General features: G+C 33.3%; 2 protein-coding genes across 2 annotated transcripts in view; one reads left to right on the top strand and one right to left on the bottom strand.

Annotated features, from left to right (window-relative positions):
- Positions 1-2451: 2451 nt before the first annotated feature.
- Positions 2452-11678, bottom strand: LOC119577933 (cAMP-regulated phosphoprotein 19-like). The gene is made up of 3 exons (XM_037925619.1): positions 11466-11678; positions 6108-6230; positions 2452-5757 (listed from the first exon to the last, which is right to left on the bottom strand). Exons 1-3 carry the CDS (start codon positions 11550-11552, stop codon positions 5584-5586), a joined length of 384 nt encoding a protein of 127 aa, XP_037781547.1. The 5' UTR covers positions 11553-11678; the 3' UTR covers positions 2452-5583.
- Positions 11679-12054: 376 nt separating this feature from the next.
- LOC119577932 (probable isocitrate dehydrogenase [NAD] subunit alpha, mitochondrial) overlaps positions 12055-24741 on the top strand; it is a 17995-nt gene continuing 5308 nt past the window's right edge. The window contains exon 1 of the mRNA XM_037925618.1: positions 12055-12206. Coding sequence (XP_037781546.1) covers positions 12180-12206 — 27 coding nt within the window. The 5' untranslated portion in view covers positions 12055-12179. The remainder of the gene's footprint in view (positions 12207-24741) is intronic.

Raw genomic sequence — 24741 nt, 5'->3', positions numbered from 1 at the left:
ATATTTGCAAAAATCTTAGTTTGCATGTCCCTAAATTTTGAATGCCAGTGTGATCAGTTCATATTTATCTATATTCTGTAATGTGCATAAGTTTTTTTGTTTTGTAAATGGAAGTAACATAATATTATGGATGTAAATTTTCAAATGAAACAAGCTTATATTAATCTTTTTTTCATGTCTTACATTAGTTGCTTGTTTTGCATGTTAAATTTATCATTTCTTTCCTGTCTGTAAAGCGAAGTCAGTAAAATAAAATATTTAGTAGAGATCTCTGCCACCCTTAAGCAAAGTTGACCGATTTTGAAAAAGGATTTTTAGTTATAGACAAGAAACATATTCATATAAGGTATATCATATAGCCAGTATATTATCAATATTTATTCAGAGTAAAAATGCCATGACCTTTCATTCATTAACTATTGTATGCAGTTATTACTGTAAACCTTAATTTCTTATCAAGATATTCTAAAAGTTTAAAAGTATTGACCATTTTGAATAGGTGTAATTGTCTTAGCTATTAGTCAACTGGTATAATACATTTATTTTGAAGAACCACAGTAAATAATGAAGGATTTTTAAGAAAAATCTGTTCCTAGATATGTATTATACAGCATGTTTGTGCAGGATATGTAGTAGTACTGTTGCCTTTTGCACAGTTTGACACTACATTTAGAGAAAAGTCTGTACTTATATTGTAAATATGATATTGGAAATCAGTTGACAGTTTTACAGAATGCAGTACATTGCTTCAGAATATTTGACTGCAGTAGAAATCAGACAAAAAAGTAATGCAGTTATATAGCCATTTGGTTTAAAATACTCTGGAATTATCTTTTAAAAATGTTCTACTGAAGTTCATAAAATATGTGAATCATTATTCAGTAAGGCAAAATAAAGGAAAAGGTAAGATGATATCCTAGATTATACCTGGGATATATGCTGAGAATGTGAGAGGAAATTTTTAAAAATTAAATTTATAGAAATACAAATGCAAATACATACATTTATACTCACAAATATTGTGTAGTAAACATCTTTCTATTACAGCTAAGAATTGTCCCCATGTAACTAAACAAAAAATCTTTACACTAAAAAAAAAGTATTACACAAGTTCCTCCCCCAAAAAAAAAACTAAGAATATGTATATTAATTACCTAATCATTTAAACTAGTAAATATTTCTTTTTTTCTGTTCACAATGGGATTGCACTTTTAAAATTCATATTTACTTCCAGTATATCAGCAAAAACAATTTTATGAAGGGCATGCAGCTGACTTGTGTAATGAATACATTTCTAATACATATGTATCTTCTCCATTTATGAAAATTCTATACTGAATTTATCTTTACCATCAAGCTGTTTTTTCAAGCAGTTAATTATGTCAATTACATAGAGTAAGTCAGTCATTTTCATTACTACATAGCATGTTAAAATTAAATATGTAGTGTAACACAAACATCATAATGTATATTCTAGGGGAAGAAAGTGATAGTTAGATATTTTTTACAGTATCATTGATCCATGTATTATTATTTTGATTAAACAGGATTTAAAATATATATAGTTAAATATTGTATATGATGTTTAAATATTTGATTTGATAATACACATAATGGATAAACCAATATATGAATTTTATTAACCAAGGTACTGTGAAAGTGTTAGTGTGTGGCTCAATATACATTTGATGTTACAGAGATTTTAATCAATTTCTCCATAGTCAGAAATTAGCATATATGTAATGTAAAATTACCATAAATTGAAGGCCCTTCCTTACATTTTTTATATTTATTCTTTTTAAAATAATTATTTTATATTTTTAATATTATTTTATTTATATATATTTATTTTTTTTATTTATTTATTTTTTTTTTCTTAACCCATCTCGCATATATTCACATATACAAAAGTAATTATGTGATATATGTATAAATTTCAGTATATATATATATATATATTATATTATATTATATATATATATTATATATATATAATAATTATATATATATTATATATTATTTATATATATATATAATATTATATATATATATATATATATATATATAATATATATATAATATATATATTATATATATATATATATATATATATATATATATATATATATATATATATACTGACATTTACATATATCACATGAATACTTTTGTATATGTGAATATATGCGAGATGGGTTAAGAAAAAAAAAAATAAATAAATAAAAAAAATAAATAAATAAATAAAATATTTAAAAATATAAAATAAATTTTAAAAAGAGGAAAAAAAGAAAAATGTAGGAAGGGCCTTCAATTTACTGGTATTTTACATTCACATATATGCGTAATTGTCTGACTATGGAGAAATCTGATTAAAATCTCTGAACATCAAAATGTATGTTGAGCCACACACTAACACTTTCACAGTACCCTTGGGTTAATAAAATTCTACTATTGGTTTATCCATTATGTGTATTCATCAAATCAACATTGTTAGCATCCATATACCATAGCTTACTAATATATTTAAATCCTGTTTAATCACATAATAATACCACTGGATAATGATACCTGTAAAAAAATATCTAACTATCACTTTCTTCCCCAGAATATACATGTATGTGTTTGTGTTACCTACAATATTTAATTTTAACAATGCTTATGTAGTGAATGAAAATGACTGACTTCTCTATGTAATTGACATAATTAACTGCTTGAAAACAGCTTGATGGTAAGAGATAAATTCAGTATAAGAATTTTCTCATAAATGGAGAAGATACATATGTATTAGGAAATGTGTATTCATTACACAAGTCAGCTGCATGCCCTTCATAAAATTGTTTTTGCTGATATACTGGAAGTAAATATGAATTTTAAAAGTGCAATCCCATTGTGAACAGAAAAAAAGAAATATTTACTAGTTTAAATGATTAGGTAATTAATATACATATTCTTAGTTTTTTTTTTGGGGGGAGGAACTTGTGTAATACTTTTTTTTTAGTGTAAAGATTTTTTGTTTAGTTACATGGGGACAATTCTTAGCTGTAATAGAAAGATGTTTACTACACAATATTTGTGAGTATAAATGTATGTATTTGCATTTGTATTTCTATAAATTTAATTTTTAAAAATTTCCTCTCACATTCTCAGCATATATCCCAGGTATAATCTAGGATATCATCTTACCTTTTCCTTTATTTTGCCTTACTGAATAATGATTCACATATTTTATGAACTTCAGTAGAACATTTTTAAAAGATAATTCCAGAGTATTTTAAACCAAATGGCTATATAACTGCATTACTTTTTTGTCTGATTTCTACTGCAGTCAAATATATCTGAAGCAATGTACTGCATTCTGTAAAACTGTCAACTGATTTCCAATATCATATTTACAATATAAGTACAGACTTTTCTCTAAATGTAGTGTCAAACTGTGCAAAAGGCAACAGTACTACTACATATCCTGCACAAACATGCTGTATAATACATATCTAGGAACAGATTTTTCTTAAAAATCCTTCATTATTTACTGTGGTTCTTCAAAATAAATGTATTATACCAGTTGACTAATAGCTAAGACAATTACACCTATTCAAAATGGTCAATACTTTTAAACTTTTAGAATATCTTGATAAGAAATTAAGGTTTACAGTAATAACTGCATACAATAGTTAATGAATGAAAGGTCATGGCATTTTTACTCTGAATAAATATTGATAATATACTGGCTATATGATATACCTTATATGAATATGTTTCTTGTCTATAACTAAAAATCCTTTTTCAAAATCGGTCAACTTTGCTTAAGGGTGGCAGAGATCTCTACTAAATATTGGTTTATTTTACTGACTTCGTCTTTACAGGACAGGAAAGAAATGGATAAAATTTAACATGCAAAACAAAGCAACTAATGTAATGACATGAAAACAAAGATTAAATATAAGCTTGTTTTCATTTGAAAATTTACATCCATAATATTATGTTACTTCCCATTTAACAAAACAAAACAAAAACTTATGCACAATTACAATGAGATATTAGATAAAAATATTGAACTGCATCACACTGGCATTCAGAAGCTAATGATACGACCAGATAAGGATGTGTGAGCTATGCGCAAGTCACTGGAAAGTTTGGCAAATCCACTCACAAGCTTGACCTAATGGCTACTTTGCTATGGTTCCTGCTCCCAATCACCACTGATGCTAGAAGATCTATTTAATAAATATTTCCCCCCCCTAAAATGAAAGACATACTCAAACTTCTAAGTTACAATTTGTCCCTTTTCAAAAGTTATATTTCGACTTCCAAGTTTTAAAAAGAAAAAGGAGGAAAACATCAACACAATGAACTTTGCGGAGTGAAATTTGTGTTTACAAAACAATTTGAAAAGGGTCGCAAAGGTAAAAAACTCCAGTGCTTGGTAAACATTTTGGCAACTCCTTGATAATCCTACATACACTGATTAACTTAGCATCCACACCTCTCATGTCATCTTTTTTTTTTTTTTTTTTTTTTTTTTTTTCCAACATTTAAATTACTGTGGAAGGACAGATTTTGGTGAAGTCCATAGACAACATGAAGATACAACAAGGTCCTATTTGGAATATCAAATATTTCTATTTACATTCACTGGCTATTTAAAAGGATCAGCAAAAAAGAAAAAAGAAAAGAAAAGAAAAAGAAAAAAAAGAATGGCACTTCTACACTTCTTGAAGACCAAAAGATATTGTTCTTAAGCAAAGAGGTGGTACAATGCTTGCAAACAAAAAACACCTCCTAATAAAGCAGAATGCAAGTCCTAAACAGTCCCTGAATATTGTTGAGTAAAAGATGGGCACATAGCTTCTGATTTTGTTACATGACTATGTATTTGTATACACTATGTAGGAAAGCTTTCTTTCTCAAACAGTTTCTTCAGCACAAAAATGGCTATTAGAAAAGTTATATTCTGTTTTACATTCTCTTAAAGTTATGGATTCTCCATCCAGCTAAAGCCCTTATAATGTCATTCGGGAACCTCAGATACTTAAAAACACGAAACTAAAATCCTGAATGTCAACATAAAACATTTCACTTCTTTTCTGTGACCTGACCCAATGTAATATAATAGAAAAATCATTCATTATATGGTATGGAAAATAAGTATAACCTTTTCTAACTACTCCATTACAAGTATTAAGGAACCCTTTATTTAAACAAACTCCTTGATATGATTTAGCAACAAGTTTCACAAAACATGTGGAGCTTGCATCATACTGGAGAGGTACAAAATCCTGTAGGTTTGAGGGATATATTGCCAACCAGTCCCTCCTATAGCATCACTGGGAATAATGAAGAATGCATGACTATTTTATCTAAGATTTAAATCACAGCTGATATTTTCCTCACTGCCTGTGGATCATGCATGCATCAAGCCCTAAATAGATGTTTTGGGCTATATTACCTTATATTAAGCTCTTAACCTACAGGGACTGCTCATCAGTATATTCCCACACCTACAGTGTAGTAAATGGGCAAAACAAAAAAAATCTAAAAAATAAAGACAATTAAGAAACATTTCTTTTTTAAGTCACACTTGACTTATGATGCAGTGGTCAGTTTACTTTGCTGAATAATAGAAGTCTTGCGAACAGGCACAGACTCTGGGGTGGGGATGGCTTCTCCAGTGGGCTGTGCTAAGAGTGGAGGCATTCGTGACTTGGTTGCTGGCTTCTGTTTAGCCATCTGGTAATCTCCCGAATCGAAGTATTTTTGCTAGAAAGTACAACAGCATAATTATATTTCTATTATATAGCCAGTGATTGTCTAACATATCAATTCCTCATATCTGACAATTTAAACTCTTTCCATACAAACTAATGTCACTATTAATACCACAAAACAGCATTATTATTACTTATTTTATATATTAAAATAAAATCTTAAAAGACAGGAGTCAAGCCTTTCACAGAAATATGCTTAAAAAACAAAAACAAATTTCAATAAACCAAGCTCACACTCAAGTTTCAGGAGCCCCCCAATGTAGCTATTATCAGAAAAAAAAGAAAGAAAGAAAAACTAATAAATAAAATGCAGAATATGACAAAAAACTACTGAACACTTACTCCCTTTGCCAGCCTCTTTTGAAGAAATGCTGAGTGGCCTGCCATTGGTCGCCCTACAATGGGATACTTTGATCGCAGTTTTGCTTCTTCTGCAGCCTCAATACTCGCTGCACTCATAGGGGGCTGAAAACAAAATAAGCATTCAAGACTTCTGGCAAAAGTCACTTTGTAAATGCCTTTGGTCGACAAATTAACAAAGAAAAAAGTAACCATGGCTAAGAAGAGTATGAGGGGAAAAAGAAAACAGATGTCAACTGGTTGAGAAAAGAAGACAAGAGTATGTGGTATTCAAAGGTTACAGTAGTTAAAAGATTTACAATATAGGATAATGATTAAGATCAGCAGTACTAACCTAGCTGTATGAAGTCTACAGACTAAGTAAATGTTTTCCATATTTGGTATAGATCTAAATTATCAACAAATGAAGAAGAGTCAGGATCTTATCAAAATTCATCCCATCAACTACAAAGCCTCTGGGCTAGTACAGTGGTAACATGTCGACCTCTCATCCAAGGGGTCGGCGGTTCGTGCGCTGCCCAGGCGCGAGAAGTTGCAACTGTCGCCTGGAGATTACTGCTGTGGCTGGGCACCACGGCGGGTAAGGATTAGGTTCAGCCGAGTCAGCATTAGTCGACAGGCCGGGCTCCCCTCAAGGCATAGCCCAGGCAAGGCTAAGCTTCGCATATCAGATTTATCCTTATCAACTACAACTTACTACAATTGTTATATTCATAATTTATAGATATTTTACTGTTGTAAAACTAAAGATATTTGTTCCTAGCACTAACCAGAATGTATTTGATGAATATAAAAATCCAAGTAAAATGCCTCACAAACACTTCAGTGTTCAAAACTGAAGAAGCCTACAGGTATTTAACCCAACCACCACAGATTTGTGTTCTGTCCCCTGTAGTTTTTTTTGTGAATTTTGTTACATACATATGGCTCCACATGTGCTCAGCCGGCAAGGAGTCTATCAGTAGGCCCTAGTGACTGATCCTGATTTTCCTATTCCTTGAATTTGTAGGAAAGTAATTTAAAAAAAATATATAATTGATATCAATACTGTAATTGTTATTGATGTTATGATTATCAAATTGATACTAAAATCTTGGTAACATTTAAGACAATGAAATAAAACAAAGTCAATAGTTCTAGATACATTCTAGCATAAGAAAGATTAAATGAGTTAACTCCACTTTAAAGTTAACAATTTGTATGAATTTGTCAGTTTTGACTTTTGTATATGAAATGCATGCCCTCTACTCATATCAAAGTGCTCTGAATACATGAGTTGAAAGTGAACCTGGAAGAATTACGGGCTCCATGCAATGTTTTTAATTTCAAATGTGAATATTTATAGACCTTTTCATGTAACGTTTAGATAAAAAATAAACAAACAAAATAAATAAATAAATAAATAAATAAAAAATAAATAAAACAATAAAGGATAAATTACACAATTACTAAGCCAGTATTATTTGCATCATTCCTCAGCTTTCTCTTATACTTTCCCCTTGCAGATTTTAATAGGATACAAATTAATATTCATGGCACTGATACTCCAAGCAATGTGATTTCTCTTCACATGCACTCTTCCAATTTTGTTTTACCTATTTGTAAGCAAACCCTTTGCAATCACTGCAATCAGTGTTTAAATTGTCTGACAATTTAATTGTTCATTTACATCTTAGCCCTAAACTGCCCAATGACAAATTCATAATATAGTCTCCACTGGCTTAGATTGAATAAGTAATTACCGAACCCATTCAATCAGATACATTAGTTAAAGATTTAACTCTAAAATACAAGATGATAATTAAGGCCACCAGTACCAACCCATCTATAGAATAAGCAAATCTAAATTATCTATAATATGAACATCAATCAAGATTTTTACTAAATACGACCAAATCAACTACAAATTAACAACAATTATCATATTCCCAATCTTTATACATATAAACCTACACTCTTTGACAAGAACAAGTCAGTCTGAGGGCAGCTTCACACAATCAGTCATCAGAATTAGTATGTATCTGGAGTTTTTTTTTCTAAAGTTTTTGATAGGGTATGATTGTGAATGCATTCATTATTTATATCATAATGATAAATCTATCATTCTAGTGAATTTATTGTTACTACTTGGTGGCTCATGGTAATTAAATTCTTTCCTAATCCATAAGATTACAGAATAAGTTAAGTTTCTTTTGTACTCTGTAGAACTGAACTGATGAACCCTGTACTACAGGGAAGGAAACATCAAGGTTATCCCAATTACCTCAATGCCAAAACGGGCATCGTTTCAGTTTTTCAGGGGGTGGAGGTAGGGAGGTTGTTTAATGAAGAGAACACAATCATTTTTTGGGGTGCTGCAACCCCCCCCCCCCTGCCTTTTGTTGTTGTTGTTGAATCCTTTTAAAGGTACAAATAGAACCATAAATATGTAATTTAGGTAATAATAATAATAATAATAATAAAATTGTGGGAGCATGGCAAGCTAGGCCGGGATACTCAAAACAACCTATCCTTTCCAAGGTTGAGGACACTGTAACCACCTTACTACACTGTACTTTTCAATCTGCTTACTACATTGTAACCAGTCTATATTCAAAAAGGTTTTAAAATGTGGTATGCAGTTAGCTATGAGATTTGCGAAGTTCTGGCTTCGCCCGGGCCTTTCACTTATGGCCCGGCCTGTGTCAGCTTTTTATGGATGTCTCATTTGTTTCTCTGACACTCGGTGCTTACCGTGGCGGTGGGATTGCCAGCAGGCGCTCCTGTAGCCATGGTGTAAGCATTCGCATAATCTCTTTACCAGCACGACGGCTGTGTTCTGCGGGCTTTGTCTTAGGAATTGCATGTGCACACAATTCTCTAAGTAATGTACAAGTGTAGTGTTTGGCTCGCTGCAATGCATGCAACACCTCTCTTCACATTCTATTGTTTGTATGATCTGCCATACACAGTGGTAACCTAGGCACGTGGTATGCAGCTGTAAGTTTAATGATTACCTTGTAAGTTAATTCCACAGCCTGCCAAGACTGGGCATTATCAGTAGGTGACTGACCAATCAGCAGTCAGGCTACTTGACATAACCAATGGAAAACCACGGACCTGAGATGTCTTATTACCATGTCTCCAACAATCAACAGCATGGATGGCCCAGTGACTGTCTGCTGAGTATATTTCCAGTGATTCAACCAAGAGTTGTAAAATAGAATTTTAATATACATTATTCCTCAGATTTCAAGCACAGATATGCTTGCAAATACATGGTAATTCAAGTATTATGTATCTAAAATAGTTCCTAAATTCTTAATATTGTGTTTATAAGTACCACATTTGACTCATTGTTATAAGGATTTTCTTCAAACATTATAGTAATACATGCTAAACTAACTTTTTGAACCAGTGGGGGGGGGGGGGCACCAGACCAAAAATTATAATTCTATGTAAAAGTAAATCAATACATAAGAGTATCTGAATCACTGGAATGATACTATCTTAAAGTATTGTTTAATTGGATATTTGGCACTATAAAAACTGAAGTATAAGGAATCCGTGATATCACAAAAAATGTGTATCTTTTCATGGAAACATTCTATGAGTTCCCTACAATAGTTTTTCAACCTCTAATGTTCGTTCATGAAGATAAGCAGTTTGATGTCTATCAATGCCATTCATAATCAACTTATATTTGATTTAAAAAATAAAAATAAAGCATGGAAAGTAAAGAAAATATTACCGTTAAAATTGTTATCGTATCAAATGTGGTAAAGATATGTTACAGTCAAATAATGGTTTCTGTCAACTTTGTAATTAGGAAATAAACTGTACTATAAATACCAATATCAAAGGCAGCAAACTGTTATGGCTAATTATCTAGAATAAGAGCATACTGTATGAAAATCAAGTAGTCATAAACTATTACATTAAATTACACTAATATCCAACCATGACAGAGCTTATGGTAATGACTTACAAGAGGACTATGCACCAACTAAGAAAAGAAATGTAATGATCATAACTCACACCCATAACAAAAAGATTTGTAAATGTAAAGGCCTATCGTCTGGAAATGTCTATGGCTTCTGTACTTTTATTCTTGGCAGTGGTCAACAAACCTCTTCGACATACTTTGGCAAGACAGCTTGTATGTCTCCCTAGTGACAACCGAATAATGAATTAGTCCCAATTTAACCATTTCAGATTTATCAACCTTTGCTAGAGCATGAAGTGCAGAAGCTACAGCATCACTAGAAGTAGCCCTATTCTGGATAAATATCCATAATGATTAACAGCAAATTGTTGGATAAAACAGAAATAAAATTACGTTTTTAAATTTCCAAATCACAACCGTAAGTGTGGACCTCAGGATTTCTTTCGGTAATGAACTGTTACATGTTGCCAATACTCTCCCTAAATATAAAAATAGTAATTTTTCACAATACCTTCATATAACCAATTGCAGTGATTTTGGTATCGAAAGAATCCTCTCACCTTCTAGAACATATTTATGAAGGAATTCTGCCACTGACCCCCACCCCCCCCAATCCACTCATTCTTGGCCCCGATTGCAAGGGAGGGCATGGATGGTATTGGGGAAGTTGTGGGGTAAACTAACTTAATGAAGATATCTCACTATACTGCTGGATACAGAAGGCTGTGCCTCCTGCGATACCCCCATGGAAGGCTGTCACCCTCAACGCCCGCTCAGGAAAACAAAATCCTCCATGTACATACAGCAGGATAGCGTACCTAATTGGCGCTCCCACATGTCCGTGCTACATTCTACCCAGCAGTGAATGGAGGATTTTTTGTTTCCACTGCAAGGGGTTGGAGGTGCCAGTCCCCCAGAAGGGGGATTGCAGGGGGGAAAAGCCTGCATTAAGCAATATAGTGACTGATTCTGTGTATGTTACTCATATTTTACTTGCAAATGTCCCTGGTACCTCAAGTCCTCCCCTGCTACCTGGGCCAAGATTGTTTTCGAGGTTAGTTTTGACATGTATAGGAGAGAGCGGGGGATCCATCGATGCCAAAATCGTCGAGATCGGTTATGCAAAGGTATTCTGAAAAATGACTATAAGAATAGAGGAAAAGTAGGGACGAAAAAAATATATATACTGACAAGTTTTTTAAATAAATAAAAAACCTGAACCAACGCGATTCTGTTCAATTCGTTTCCGTTGCCAATTACTCGAAGTCACTGTAAAGGCTCAGACCCGTTCATTATCAATATCAGCGATTTTGATTAATAACTCCATTCAATTTTGAGAAACAGCCCAAACTCCCTAAATATTTACGCAAATAAGTGTTTTGTTTTTGCATCCATATTGGTTCTCTTCCCTTCACCTCTTTCTTTTCCTCTCCTCCTTCGGGCGACTGCTCTTCCACTTTCTCAAGAGCTCCACTCTCCGCTTTCTGCTCGGTGTCCGACATCGTCAGTCAACTAACTATGAATCGAGGGAGAAGGAAACGGTTAAATTGGCGTCTCGAAGGGAAAAGCAGTGAAACTTTTGGTTACACTCAGGTGTGGATTGTCACCGTCTGCAAGCAAATGCCTTGTGAGTGATATATCTTTTGAAAATGTTCTTATATTTTTTTACCTTTTAGTATCTATTAAATATTATTGGTATAAACTTATTAATTTAGAATACAAGTGGGTATTTTTTTTCTTTTTATCAATTTGGGTTTGCTCTAACCGCTGATCAATACGACTGTATCCGAAACCATTGAATAGACAAAAAGTGAATTTTATTTATTTATTTATTTATTTTAAATGGAATACTTTTTATATAATATATATGGCAGAATGGTAGAAAATAACTACAAATCAATTACTATTGCTAAATAACCTTGAGTAGATGGAGGATCACAAAAAATATATATATTCTCACAAATGGCCTATTTGATATTTGCTCGTCTAAACCTGCTGAAACACACAATTACCCTATCCTGATTAAAACTTTTAATTCAAGATTTCATGAAGGATCATAAAACCGTGAAACCCTATAATATTTCAGCAGGAATTCGGAATCACCCTTCAGTAGGAGACTGGCCGGCATCATGGCTGCACGAGTGACGAAATCTCTGGTGAGAATTCTCATTTCTATGTTTTAATCTGTGTTCCATGTGTTATCGTGGCCTTCTCAATGTGAAGTAAACCTTTCAGTTCACCGGCCTTCTTAATGAAGAGAGAACGATATAGAGGTTTGTAGGGAAGGTCACCTTGCACATAATGGGTCGCCGCGCCGGGTGTATCACTTTCCTGTTTCGTGAATAAAGTGAGAGAGAAGCAGGCTTATGATCTGTGAATTACCAGAGGATCTTGTATCATTCCTAATAATTTGTAACTTTACAGGAATGAAGACAAATTAAAGGAATATGCGATAAAGATTGATGTATGGGTCTCCGAGTGGCAGTCCCTTTAAAAAGTAAAGGTGACTTCAAGAGCACATACCTTCGCATGTGCTTCCCCTTATGAAATACCATTAAGTGTTACATAATGGTATAATATTTGACTTTCTGCTATTTATAGTTGCTGGGAAACAGCAAAACTAAGCTGTTTCCAATAATCTACACTGTTAGACGTTTTTACTTTCTTGTAGTGTCCTCTGTACACACCATTAAAGTTAATCTGGCATTAACATTTAAACTCAAATTTTAATCCTGCTCATGTGCAAAAGGAGCTAGTTAATAGGTGCTTGTTACCGAGATGTGATGCACCCACCAGTGAGTCTCAAAACCAGGGTGTCATGCGAACCCCAAAGCCCAAACCTAACCTTTCCTACCTTTTATTTATTCACTAGACAGGAGGGGCAACCCCCCCCCCCCAGCTGGAGTAACTGTACCTGTTACGACGCTTATTTCTTTTGGTCTATAAGTTGGTAGTGTCTATTTCCCTCCATCTCTGCATCACTCTCAGTAACATTAAACATTTTATTACTCTATTTTTGATCCTCTATACAAGAGGAGTGTCCATTTCCTTCTGTCTTTGAACTTTGCTCTCATTAACATTAACCAGTTAATCCCACCAATCATGTATTGATATGTAATGACATCATAGAAAATACGAGTTGAGTTGCCATTACTATTATTCTTAGTATAAGAACGAGGGGAGCCCGCTGTCCAGTGAGCACGGACATGGCTGTGGACCTGATGTGACCCAACCTGGGAAAGTACACTGAACTTCAGGTTGCGGGGTCGTGCTGCTACATTAGTGTACTTGTTACCAAGAGTGATGCACCTTCCAGAGACCAAGTGGCAGAACTAGAGCATCATGTGAACCCAAAAATCCAAACCTAAGCTCTCCATCCTTCTATTTATTCCCTGGATGGGGGAACCCCTCCCTGTATCCCCCTTTATTAGCATTTCATACCAACTTATAGATAACAAGCATTAAGAACTCTTGCTGTGAGAGTGTTGTGTACTTAGTTTCTGAGTGGTGATATGCAGCAGATGTTTTTGTCATTTTTCAGTAAGGGTGAGTCTGGAGCAGCTCTACCTGTCTTGCTTATGACTATTTTGGTTAATATTACCAAGAGCAACACACAAAGATAGAGGAAAATGGACACTACCATCTTGTAGAACATAAAAAATAGAGTAGGAAACAGTACAGCTAAATCTGCAGAGGCCTCATATTTACTGGGAAATTATGAAAATAGGCCCTGCATGGCACTGCTCTCCTCCACATCCATGTTCACTTGCAAGGACCAAAACAAGTGTGAAGCCTAACTCATTATTGCGATCCATCAAGTAGTCAGTGTATTACTATACACTTGTGAGAATGATTATTTTGTAATCACCAGTGTTTGTTTTTCTGAATTCATGTATTTATTGGATTCTCTTACTTTTATTATACTTTTACGCTTTGGTAATTGTTTACAATATAATGTACAATAACCTTCAGCACATCCACGTTTTGCCACCGAGAGATTTGACAGGCTGTGTGACGCTGTTTGTTGAGAAACTCTCCTGAGAAATTTTTCATTTTAAGTGTTGCGTTGATTCCAGGTCATTTTTAAAGCCAGAACAAGTAGACATTAGTATCTATCTCACCCTGATATCTGAGCCCATCAAGTGCCCGAAATGCTGAAAAAAATTATTAGAAACCAAGGAATTCAGACCATAGATGGAAGCAAAGAAAAGTTCAGTCTTTTGCTGTATAGAAGTATGTGGGTATACCCTGGGGTTCTGGGCAGCAGAGTCCCCTCACTAGGGAATATTTAGATCGTATTTTCTTAAAGCCATGGGGTCCAGGGGGCGTAGCCCCCTGGCTAGGCATATATATTACCATGGGGGTCCAGGGGTGTAGCCCTCTGGCTAGGTGTATATATTACCATGAGGGTCCAGAGGGCATAGCCTCCTGGCTAGGGAATATATAGATCATAGTTAGATTGGTTTATTGGTTAAGATGCATTGTACAATTACCACAGGGGATCTGGATTATGTGAAATCCCATAGATTTATATCGAACGATAGGGTTGATTCCTGTAGAGTTTTTCGAAATTTAGGATGTCGGTCCATAGGAGTGGAGATATCTGTAGAGTTTCATTAGCTGTTTTTATTTTTTGTGCTGATTTACTTGCATTCTTTGGACAAAGTTTGGCTTGGGTTTTCGAAAAATCAACTTTTTAACATTTCATAAATCACACTTTGATTTCTACAGCTTCCTATTGACATCTTGTGCCCCCCCCCCCCCCCCTATCAGTTCCCAGTTCCCCACACATCCCCCAAGATCGGTGAATAGAGGAAAGGAAAAATTTTCCGTGCATGTCAACCAGGATTACAGTAAAATAACTGTATGTATACCTTGATGAAAACTAAGACACTTTTCATCTATGGCAAAAAGTGTGCAAATTGAAAATAAGGGAGATATAGGACAGACAAGAGAGAAGATCGCCCCTTCATTTTCTAAGTCCCTTCCATGTTTACCTCGCAAGAATCAAAACAAATGTGATGCGTTGTAATGATGCGCCACGTGTGGGGGACGAGACGTGTCCCCACAGGATTGGTACTCTGGTACTCTGGTGGTTTGTTCTTGAAGGTGTGTAGAAGTTAAAGTTGCCCTGATTCTTCTAGTTTTGCATTTTAAATTTAATTTTTGACCATTATTTCTAAAACTAAAATTACTAATTTCTCAATTAATTCTTCCTTGCTTTTTGATGAAGAAACACTTTAATGCCTAGAATGTCCACTACTCCTAGAACTACCTGCAACTTATAGAAACTGTTTTGATCTTTCTCTGATGTCAAATATAAGTCTTTGTGTGTCTTCCTCACATTTAATTTATTGGGTTACAGTTACCGAGAGTGACGCACTGAGATAGAGAAAAATGGACATTGCCATCTGGTAGAGCACAAAAAATAGAGTAGGAAGCAATATAAGTAAATCTGCAGCGGCCTTATATTAACCGGAAAATGACAAAAATAGGCCCTGCAGAACACCGCTCCGAGGCTAAGTCCCCATCCATGTTAACCTTGCAAGGACCAAAACAAATGTGACGCGTAACTCATTACTGCGATATAGCAGGTAGTCCTTGTATTGTAAGAATGATTATTTTGTAAATACCAGTGCCCGTTTTTCCAATTTCATATATTTAATGGATTTTTTTACTTTTATGATGCATCTTTTGCGTGGTTTGAAAATTATTTACACTATTTTATACAATATCATTGTGCGCCAGCGCGTTTCCCACCGGATGATTTGACGGGCCGGCAATGACATTACGTCGAGAAACGCTGGTGAGAAATGTTTTATTTCGTGTGCTGCATCGATTCCAGGTAATTTTGAAAGCCATATTGTGGATATACAGGACAAATAGACATTAGTCCCTATCACAGCCTGATATTTGAACCCATCAAGTGCCCCAAATGGCGAAAAAAAGTTATTATAAACCAAGCAATTGTGACCATAGACAGAACCGAAGGAACATTCGGTGTATCGCGATATAAAGGTATGTGATTTTACGCTAGGCGAAAATATTACAATAGGGGTCCATGGGGCGTAGCCCCCTGGCTAGGCATATATATTACCACAGGGGGTCCAGAGGGCGTAGCCCCCTGGCTAGGCGTAAGTATTACAACGGGGGTCCAGGGGGCAGAGCCTTTTGGCTAGGGAATATATAGATCGTAGTGTATAAATCCCACAGGGTTAAGATTAGGTTGGTTTATTGGTTAGGATGCATTGTACGATTACCACAGGGGATGTGGATTATAGGAAACCCCGTAGATTTTTACAGAACGACGGGTTTTATCCCTGTAGAGTTTTTTAAAATTTGGTGCGTCGGTCCGTAGAGTTTCAAAGATGGCGAGGGGCGTCCGTAGAGTTTCAATTGCTGATTTTTACCATTTTTTGTGCTTGTTTACATCATTCGTCGGACAATGTTTGGCTCAGGTTTTTGAAAAATCGACTTTTTAACTTTTCATTAATCACTTTCTTCGATTTCTGCAGCTTCCTATTGACTTCCTATTGCTATCTATTATCCCCCCCCCCCTTCAACCCCCGATTCCCCACGCATCCCCCAAGATCGTTGGGTAGAGGAAAGATATAAAAAATCCGATTTTGGAACTTAGTCTCTGAGAGGGTGCGTCGCTCTCGGTAACATTTACAATTTATTGATCTGAAAATTTGTTAGAAGCCTCCAGAACTTCATATCTATCAAATGCATTCTGTACAGCTTCAGACTTGGTTACTAGTCATAGTTTCCTTAATTTGATTAAGTTCTAGATCATATAATCTATTATTTATGTCAATGTAATCTCTTCCAAGCAGATTTTGCACTCAAAAAAAAAAAAAAAAATTGTCTTACATTCATCTTACAGTAGGTACATCATCCTGAATAACATTTTCATGCAACTCTAACCCTTCAGGATTTTCAACTTCAACATTGTGACTCATAGTGAATACAGTGACTAAACAAAACAGGAATTATAAATATACCAGTACTGCAGCAGTCACCAGTTAACCCACATAAACAATTACCCTGTCTTCAGTTACCTTATTTTAGACTACAGATCAATATTGGGAATGTAAATAACTTCTGTGAATACCTTGTTGTTCTCTTGCTGTGCTTGTCACTTCTGGTCCCTGTTGTTCTTGAAATGTTGTCGGTAGATGAACTAGACTGCTAGGGAAAATCAACTGCTCTACTGGCGCTGCAGCAAAGAACTGTACTTGATAGAAGCTGTAGGCAACTGACGTGTAGTACTGCCTTCTTGGATGGAATTTGACATGGCTTGTAATTTACTGTTGATGGATTTTCACTGACTTATGTGTTGAGGTTTACTAGGCTGAAGTTCTCTTGTGGGGTTTACTAGGCTGTAGTTATGCTCTCATGGTTTTTTACTTGGGTAGAGTTTTACTGGGGTGGAGATTTCCTAGGGTGGAGTTTTACTGTTGCTGTGGCCTTACCCTTTTTGTTGGACTTATTTTTTCTGAATGAATAGTTCAATGGATTCTGGAGAAAAACAGTTCTTGTTGCTTTTTCCTTTATTCTTCATTACTTATGAAATACAATTTCTACATGTTCATCCATATCTTCCATGTCAGTAGTCACACGTAAAACTGTAAACAAAACACGAAAAGTAACACTGTGGTGGCCAAGTGGTCATAAATACTAGTAAACTAATAATAATTCACACAATTAAATCAATTGAAGCACACCTTTGAATGCTAACAGACTTATAAAATGTAAACATTATAATAATAGGATAAATAAACTAGTACATAGAACGTAATTTACCTCCTACAATAGGGTCTGGTGCTGTTAGGTTACCACAGCTGCAGTTGAAGTTCAAATACCCATCACTGTATTCAACTTTGAAACATAATCTTTTAAAAAATTTTCATTCACCTATTCTTTCTTAATTGGGCTGCTACACTTACATTAAAACTGTTTTTACTTTATAGGCCCTTATAAACGATGCTTTTAATTTTGGGTGGCTGTCATTACTGCAGAAGTCTTGAAAAGAGAATGTCAGTCACAGGCTTCCTAGTTTTTAAAACTTGCCTCAATAGGATTTAGTTAGTTTTAAAAATAGATTGCTAAGTCCTGTAATGCAATTTTCTCTAAGTTCACAATATTTATAGTCTGGTATCAAGAACACTGAATGCATACCTCATTACTGCAATATGTTAACTAGTTTTGTATTACTACACACAGATAGGTTATACAAAAGGACCACACCAGCTAGGGAGAAATGATTGTTAGGGGGTCCAGAGTCAGAACCCCTGAGGAATATAAGGTGATCAATCAGGGTCTAGGGTTAGGATTGTATTTTAGTTCATATAGCATTGTTTGTGCAAGTTGTGTGTTTAGAATGGGTTCATTCATTTGTTTGTTCAGGTTGGGGATATTGTCTCAGATGGGTGCATTCCTGTTGTAAACTTACCATACAAGAGAGTTTTGAACGTAGGTTTGATAAAGTAGGAAATATAAACTTTAAATTTTATTATATTTTTTTTTCTCATGAATTGATTATCATTGAAAGAATATAGAAATAAAAAGTACTTAATACTGAAAAATTATGCTTAGTACCACAGGTATCTTTATATACAATGATTTGGCATTAAAATACATTGTCACAAAATGTTAGAGTAATTATATTGGATTTATCAAATATTGCTAGGAATGCATCCTGCTCACAAATTATACTTATCAAGGAAACATTGTTTATAAACCTCATTATCTGCAATATGTATAAGTTGTATAATTCAGTAGTTATTGATTACAAATTAGGCTGTGAAAGATGGCTTTCTTTAATTTATTTTCCTCTATTTGATGTAATATAACTGATCTCGTGTCTAGCTAGGATTATTTATGTCATATACATTATGAAATGCAAACTTTTTGTAAATCGTTATCAAGTAATTTACATTGGATATTTCCTATGTTGCTGCATCCAATACTTACATAAAATTGAATATTGCAATAATATGACATTAATGATTATATAACATTAGGATCTAGTTTCAATATTTATTATATTTTTTTATTAAAGTAATATAATTAGATAAAAAAAAAATAATAAAATAAAAAAATATATATATAATAAATATATATATATAGGATATTAAAATATATAAAAAATAACATAATATAATTATATATATATTATAAATATATATATATAAATATATAAAATATAATTATATTATATATATAAATATAATATTATATATATATATATATATATAAAATATATATATATGTATAATATATATATATAGTATATATATATATATGTAGTATATATATATATATTATTATATATATATATTATATATATATTTTATATATATATATATATTATAATATATATATATATATATATATATAGTATATATATAATATATATATATATATATATATATTATATAAAATATATGTGTGTGTATATATATATATATGTGTGTGTATATATATTATATATATATAGTTATTATATATTATATATATATTTGATTAGTATATATATATTATATTATATTATATATATATATGTGTGTTATATATATTATATATGTTATGTGTATATATATTATATATTATAGATATATATAATTATATATCTATATATATAATATATATATATATTTTATATATATCTTATATATATATATATTTTATATATATATAATTATTAAAATATATATATATAATATATATATAATATATATAAAATATATATATATTATATATATACTATATATATATATGTATATATGTATAATATATTTATATATAATATATATATATAATATATTTATATATAATATATACATATATTATATATATACATAATAATATATATATATATATATATATATTACACACACACATATATATATATATATACACACACACACATATATATATATACACACACACATATATATATATATATAATATATAATATATATATATATATATAATATACCACACATATATATATATACACAACTATATATATATATATACAAATATATATATTATATATATATATACACACAATATTATATATATACACACACATATATATATAATATATATATATATATATATAAATATATATACAATATATATATATATATATACATATATATATAAAACAAATATATATATATATATAAACACCTTTATATATATATATATATATAAAAACTTATATATATATATTATATATATATACATATATATATATATACACACATATTTTATATACACATATATATATATATATACATATATATATATATATATATATATATATATAAAATATTATATATATATATATATATATATATATATTTATATATATATATATATATATTTATATATATATATATATATTTATATATATATATATATTTATATATATATATATTTATATATATATATTTTTTTTTTTTTTTTTTTTTTTTTTTTATGGTAATTATTGATTACTAACTCCAATAAATGTTGAAATATCTGAACTAGTATCCTAACTGTCTTATTGAGATGCATGAAGTCAGTTTATGCAGGATGATTAATTTTTGTAGTATGGATGCAGCAACATAGGAAAACTGAAGATGGTATTCTTGTAGAGGACAAAAAGTTGCATTCATAAGTACAAGAAATAATCAGCAGACACGGACAGTAATACCACAAATAGAGGAAAAATAATGTAGAAAGCGCCACTCACAGCCTAATGCTAATCCAATGCTCCTGAATTTCAACTCTATCTTGCCATGACTACTGAGGTGAAAACAATGTTTCCCCCTGGTGTGTTGGGGGGCAGAGCCATCCTAGCAACTCTCCCTTGGGAGGAAATGCCCAATCATGGCAATTTAGCTTGCTGAACAGATTTTGTGACAGAGTTGGTATTTTGTCACTGCCAAATGCATCTGTACTATAATGAATTACCTGCTGGGCTACCAAGCAGGTAATTTGTTCACTGTGATTCAAGGTAGGGCTGGATTTTATTTCTGAAGCTATTCTTTTCCTGCACTAATCAATTCATGTAGAAAAAAAAATAATAATAAAAATTAAACAGAGTTCATACTTTCCCTACCTTTATGCATACCCTACTGTTTCAAAACCTCTCATTTGTAGTGGTAAGTTTACAACAGGAATGCACCCATCTGAGACAATATCCCCAACCTGAACAAACAAATGAATGAACCCCATTCTAAACACACAACTTGCACAAACAATGCTATATGAACTAAAATACAATCCTAACCCTAGACCCTGATTGATCACCTTATATTCCTCAGGGGTTCTGACTCTGGACCCCCTAACAATCATTTCTCCCTAGCTGGTGTGGTCCTTTTGTATAACCTATCTGTGTGTAGTAATACAAAACTAGTTAACATATTGCAGTAATGAGGTATGCATTCAGTGTTCTTGATACCAGACTATAAATATTGTGAACTTAGAGAAAATTGCATTACAGGACTTAGCAATCTATTTTTAAAACTAACTAAATCCTATTGAGGCAAGTTTTAAAAACTAGGAAGCCTGTGACTGACATTCTCTTTTCAAGACTTCTGCAGTAATGACAGCCACCCAAAATTAAAAGCATCGTTTATAAGGGCCTATAAAGTAAAAACAGTTTTAATGTAAGTGTAGCAGCCCAATTAAGAAAGAATAGGTGAATGAAAATTTTTTAAAAGATTATGTTTCAAAGTTGAATACAGTGATGGGTATTTGAACTTCAACTGCAGCTGTGGTAACCTAACAGCACCAGACCCTATTGTAGGAGGTAAATTACGTTCTATGTACTAGTTTATTTATCCTATTATTATAATGTTACATTTTATAAGTCTGTTAGCATTCAAAGGTGTGCTTCAATTGATTTAATTGTGTGAATTATTATTAGTTTACTAGTATTTATGACCACTTGGCCACCACAGTGTTACTTTTCGTGTTTTGTTTACAGTTTTACGTGTGACTACTGACATGGAAGATATGGATGAACATGTAGAAATTGTATTTCATAAGTAATGAAGAATAAAGGAAAAAGCAACAAGAACTGTTTTTCTCCAGAATCCATTGAACTATTCATTCAGAAAAAATAAGTCCAACAAAAAGGGTAAGGCCACAGCAACAGTAAAACTCCACCCTAGGAAATCTCCACCCCAGTAAAACTCTACCCAAGTAAAAAACCATGAGAGCATAACTACAGCCTAGTAAACCCCACAAGAGAACTTCAGCCTAGTAAACCTCAACACATAAGTCAGTGAAAATCCATCAACAGTAAATTACAAGCCATGTCAAATTCCATCCAAGAAGGCAGTACTACACGTCAGTTGCCTACAGCTTCTATCAAGTACAGTTCTTTGCTGCAGCGCCAGTAGAGCAGTTGATTTTCCCTAGCAGTCTAGTTCATCTACCGACAACATTTCAAGAACAACAGGGACCAGAAGTGACAAGCACAGCAAGAGAACAACAAGGTATTCACAGAAGTTATTTACATTCCCAATATTGATCTGTAGTCTAAAATAAGGTAACTGAAGACAGGGTAATTGTTTATGTGGGTTAACTGGTGACTGCTGCAGTACTGGTATATTTATAATTCCTGTTTTGTTTAGTCACTGTATTCACTATGAGTCACAATGTTGAAGTTGAAAATCCTGAAGGGTTAGAGTTGCATGAAAATGTTATTCAGGATGATGTACCTACTGTAAGATGAATGTAAGACAATTTTTTTTTTTTTTTTTTGAGTGCAAAATCTGCTTGGAAGAGATTACATTGACATAAATAATAGATTATATGATCTAGAACTTAATCAAATTAAGGAAACTATGACTAGTAACCAAGTCTGAAGCTGTACAGAATGCATTTGATAGATATGAAGTTCTGGAGGCTTCTAACAAATTTTCAGATCAATAAATTGTAAATGTTACCGAGAGCGACGCACCCTCTCAGAGACTAAGTTCCAAAATCGGATTTTTTATATCTTTCCTCTACCCAACGATCTTGGGGGATGCGTGGGGAATCGGGGGTTGAAGGGGGGGGGGATAATAGATAGCAATAGGAAGTCAATAGGAAGCTGCAGAAATCGAAGAAAGTGATTAATGAAAAGTTAAAAAGTCGATTTTTCAAAAACCTGAGCCAAACATTGTCCGACGAATGATGTAAACAAGCACAAAAAATGGTAAAAATCAGCAATTGAAACTCTACGGACGCCCCTCGCCATCTTTGAAACTCTACGGACCGACGCACCAAATTTTAAAAAACTCTACAGGGATAAAACCCGTCGTTCTGTAAAAATCTACGGGGTTTCCTATAATCCACATCCCCTGTGGTAATCGTACAATGCATCCTAACCAATAAACCAACCTAATCTTAACCCTGTGGGATTTATACACTACGATCTATATATTCCCTAGCCAAAAGGCTCTGCCCCCTGGACCCCCGTTGTAATACTTACGCCTAGCCAGGGGGCTACGCCCTCTGGACCCCCTGTGGTAATATATATGCCTAGCCAGGGGGCTACGCTCCCTGGACCCGTTGTAATATTTTCGCCTAGCCAGGGGGCTACCCCCTGGACCCCCTGTGGTAATATATACACCTAGCCAGGGGGCTACGCCCCATGGACCCCTATTGTAATATTTTCGCCTAGCGTAAAATCACATACCTTTATATCGCGATACACCGAATGTTCCTTCGGTTCTGTCTATGGTCACAATTGCTTGGTTTATAATAACTTTTTTTCGCCATTTGGGGCACTTGATGGGTTCAAATATCAGGCTGTGATAGGGACTAATGTCTATTTGTCCTGTATATCCACAATATGGCTTTCAAAATTACCTGGAATCGATGCAGCACACGAAATAAAACATTTCTCACCAGCGTTTCTCGACGTAATGTCATTGCCGGCCCGTCAAATCATCCGGTGGGAAACGCGCTGGCGCACAATGATATTGTATAAAATAGTGTAAATAATTTTCAAACCACGCAAAAGATGCATCATAAAAGTAAAAAAATCCATTAAATATATGAAATTGGAAAAACGGGCACTGGTATTTACAAAATAATCATTCTTACAATACAAGGACTACCTGCTATATCGCAGTAATGAGTTACGCGTCACATTTGTTTTGGTCCTTGCAAGGTTAACATGGATGGGGACTTAGCCTCGGAGCGGTGTTCTGCAGGCCTATTTTTGTCATTTTCCGGTTAATATAAGGCCGCTGCAGATTTACTTATATTGCTTCCTACTCTATTTTTGTGCTCTACCAGATGGCAATGTCCATTTTTCTCTATCTCAGTGCGTCACTCTCGGTAACTGTAACCCAATAAATTAAATGTGAGGAAGACACACAAAGACTTATATTTGACATCAGAGAAAGATCAAAACAGTTTCTATAAGTTGCAGGTAGTTCTAGGAGTAGTGGACATTCTAGGCATTAAAGTGTTTCTTCATCAAAAAGCAAGGAAGAATTAATTGAGAATTAGTATTTTAGTTTTAGAAATAATGGTCAAAATTAAATTTAAAATGCAAAACTAGAAGAATCAGGCAACTTTAACTTCTACACACCTTCAGAACAAACACCAGAGTACCAGATACCAATCCTGTGGGGACACGTCTCGTCCCCACACGTGGCGCATCATTACAACGCATCACATTTGTTTTGATTC

Source organism: Penaeus monodon, chromosome 10 (assembly GCF_015228065.2).
Source record: "Penaeus monodon isolate SGIC_2016 chromosome 10, NSTDA_Pmon_1, whole genome shotgun sequence".
Lineage (NCBI taxonomy): Eukaryota > Metazoa > Arthropoda > Malacostraca > Decapoda > Penaeidae > Penaeus > Penaeus monodon.
Note: the sequence above shows the minus strand (reverse complement) of the source record. Positions and strands in the feature narration are given on the sequence as shown.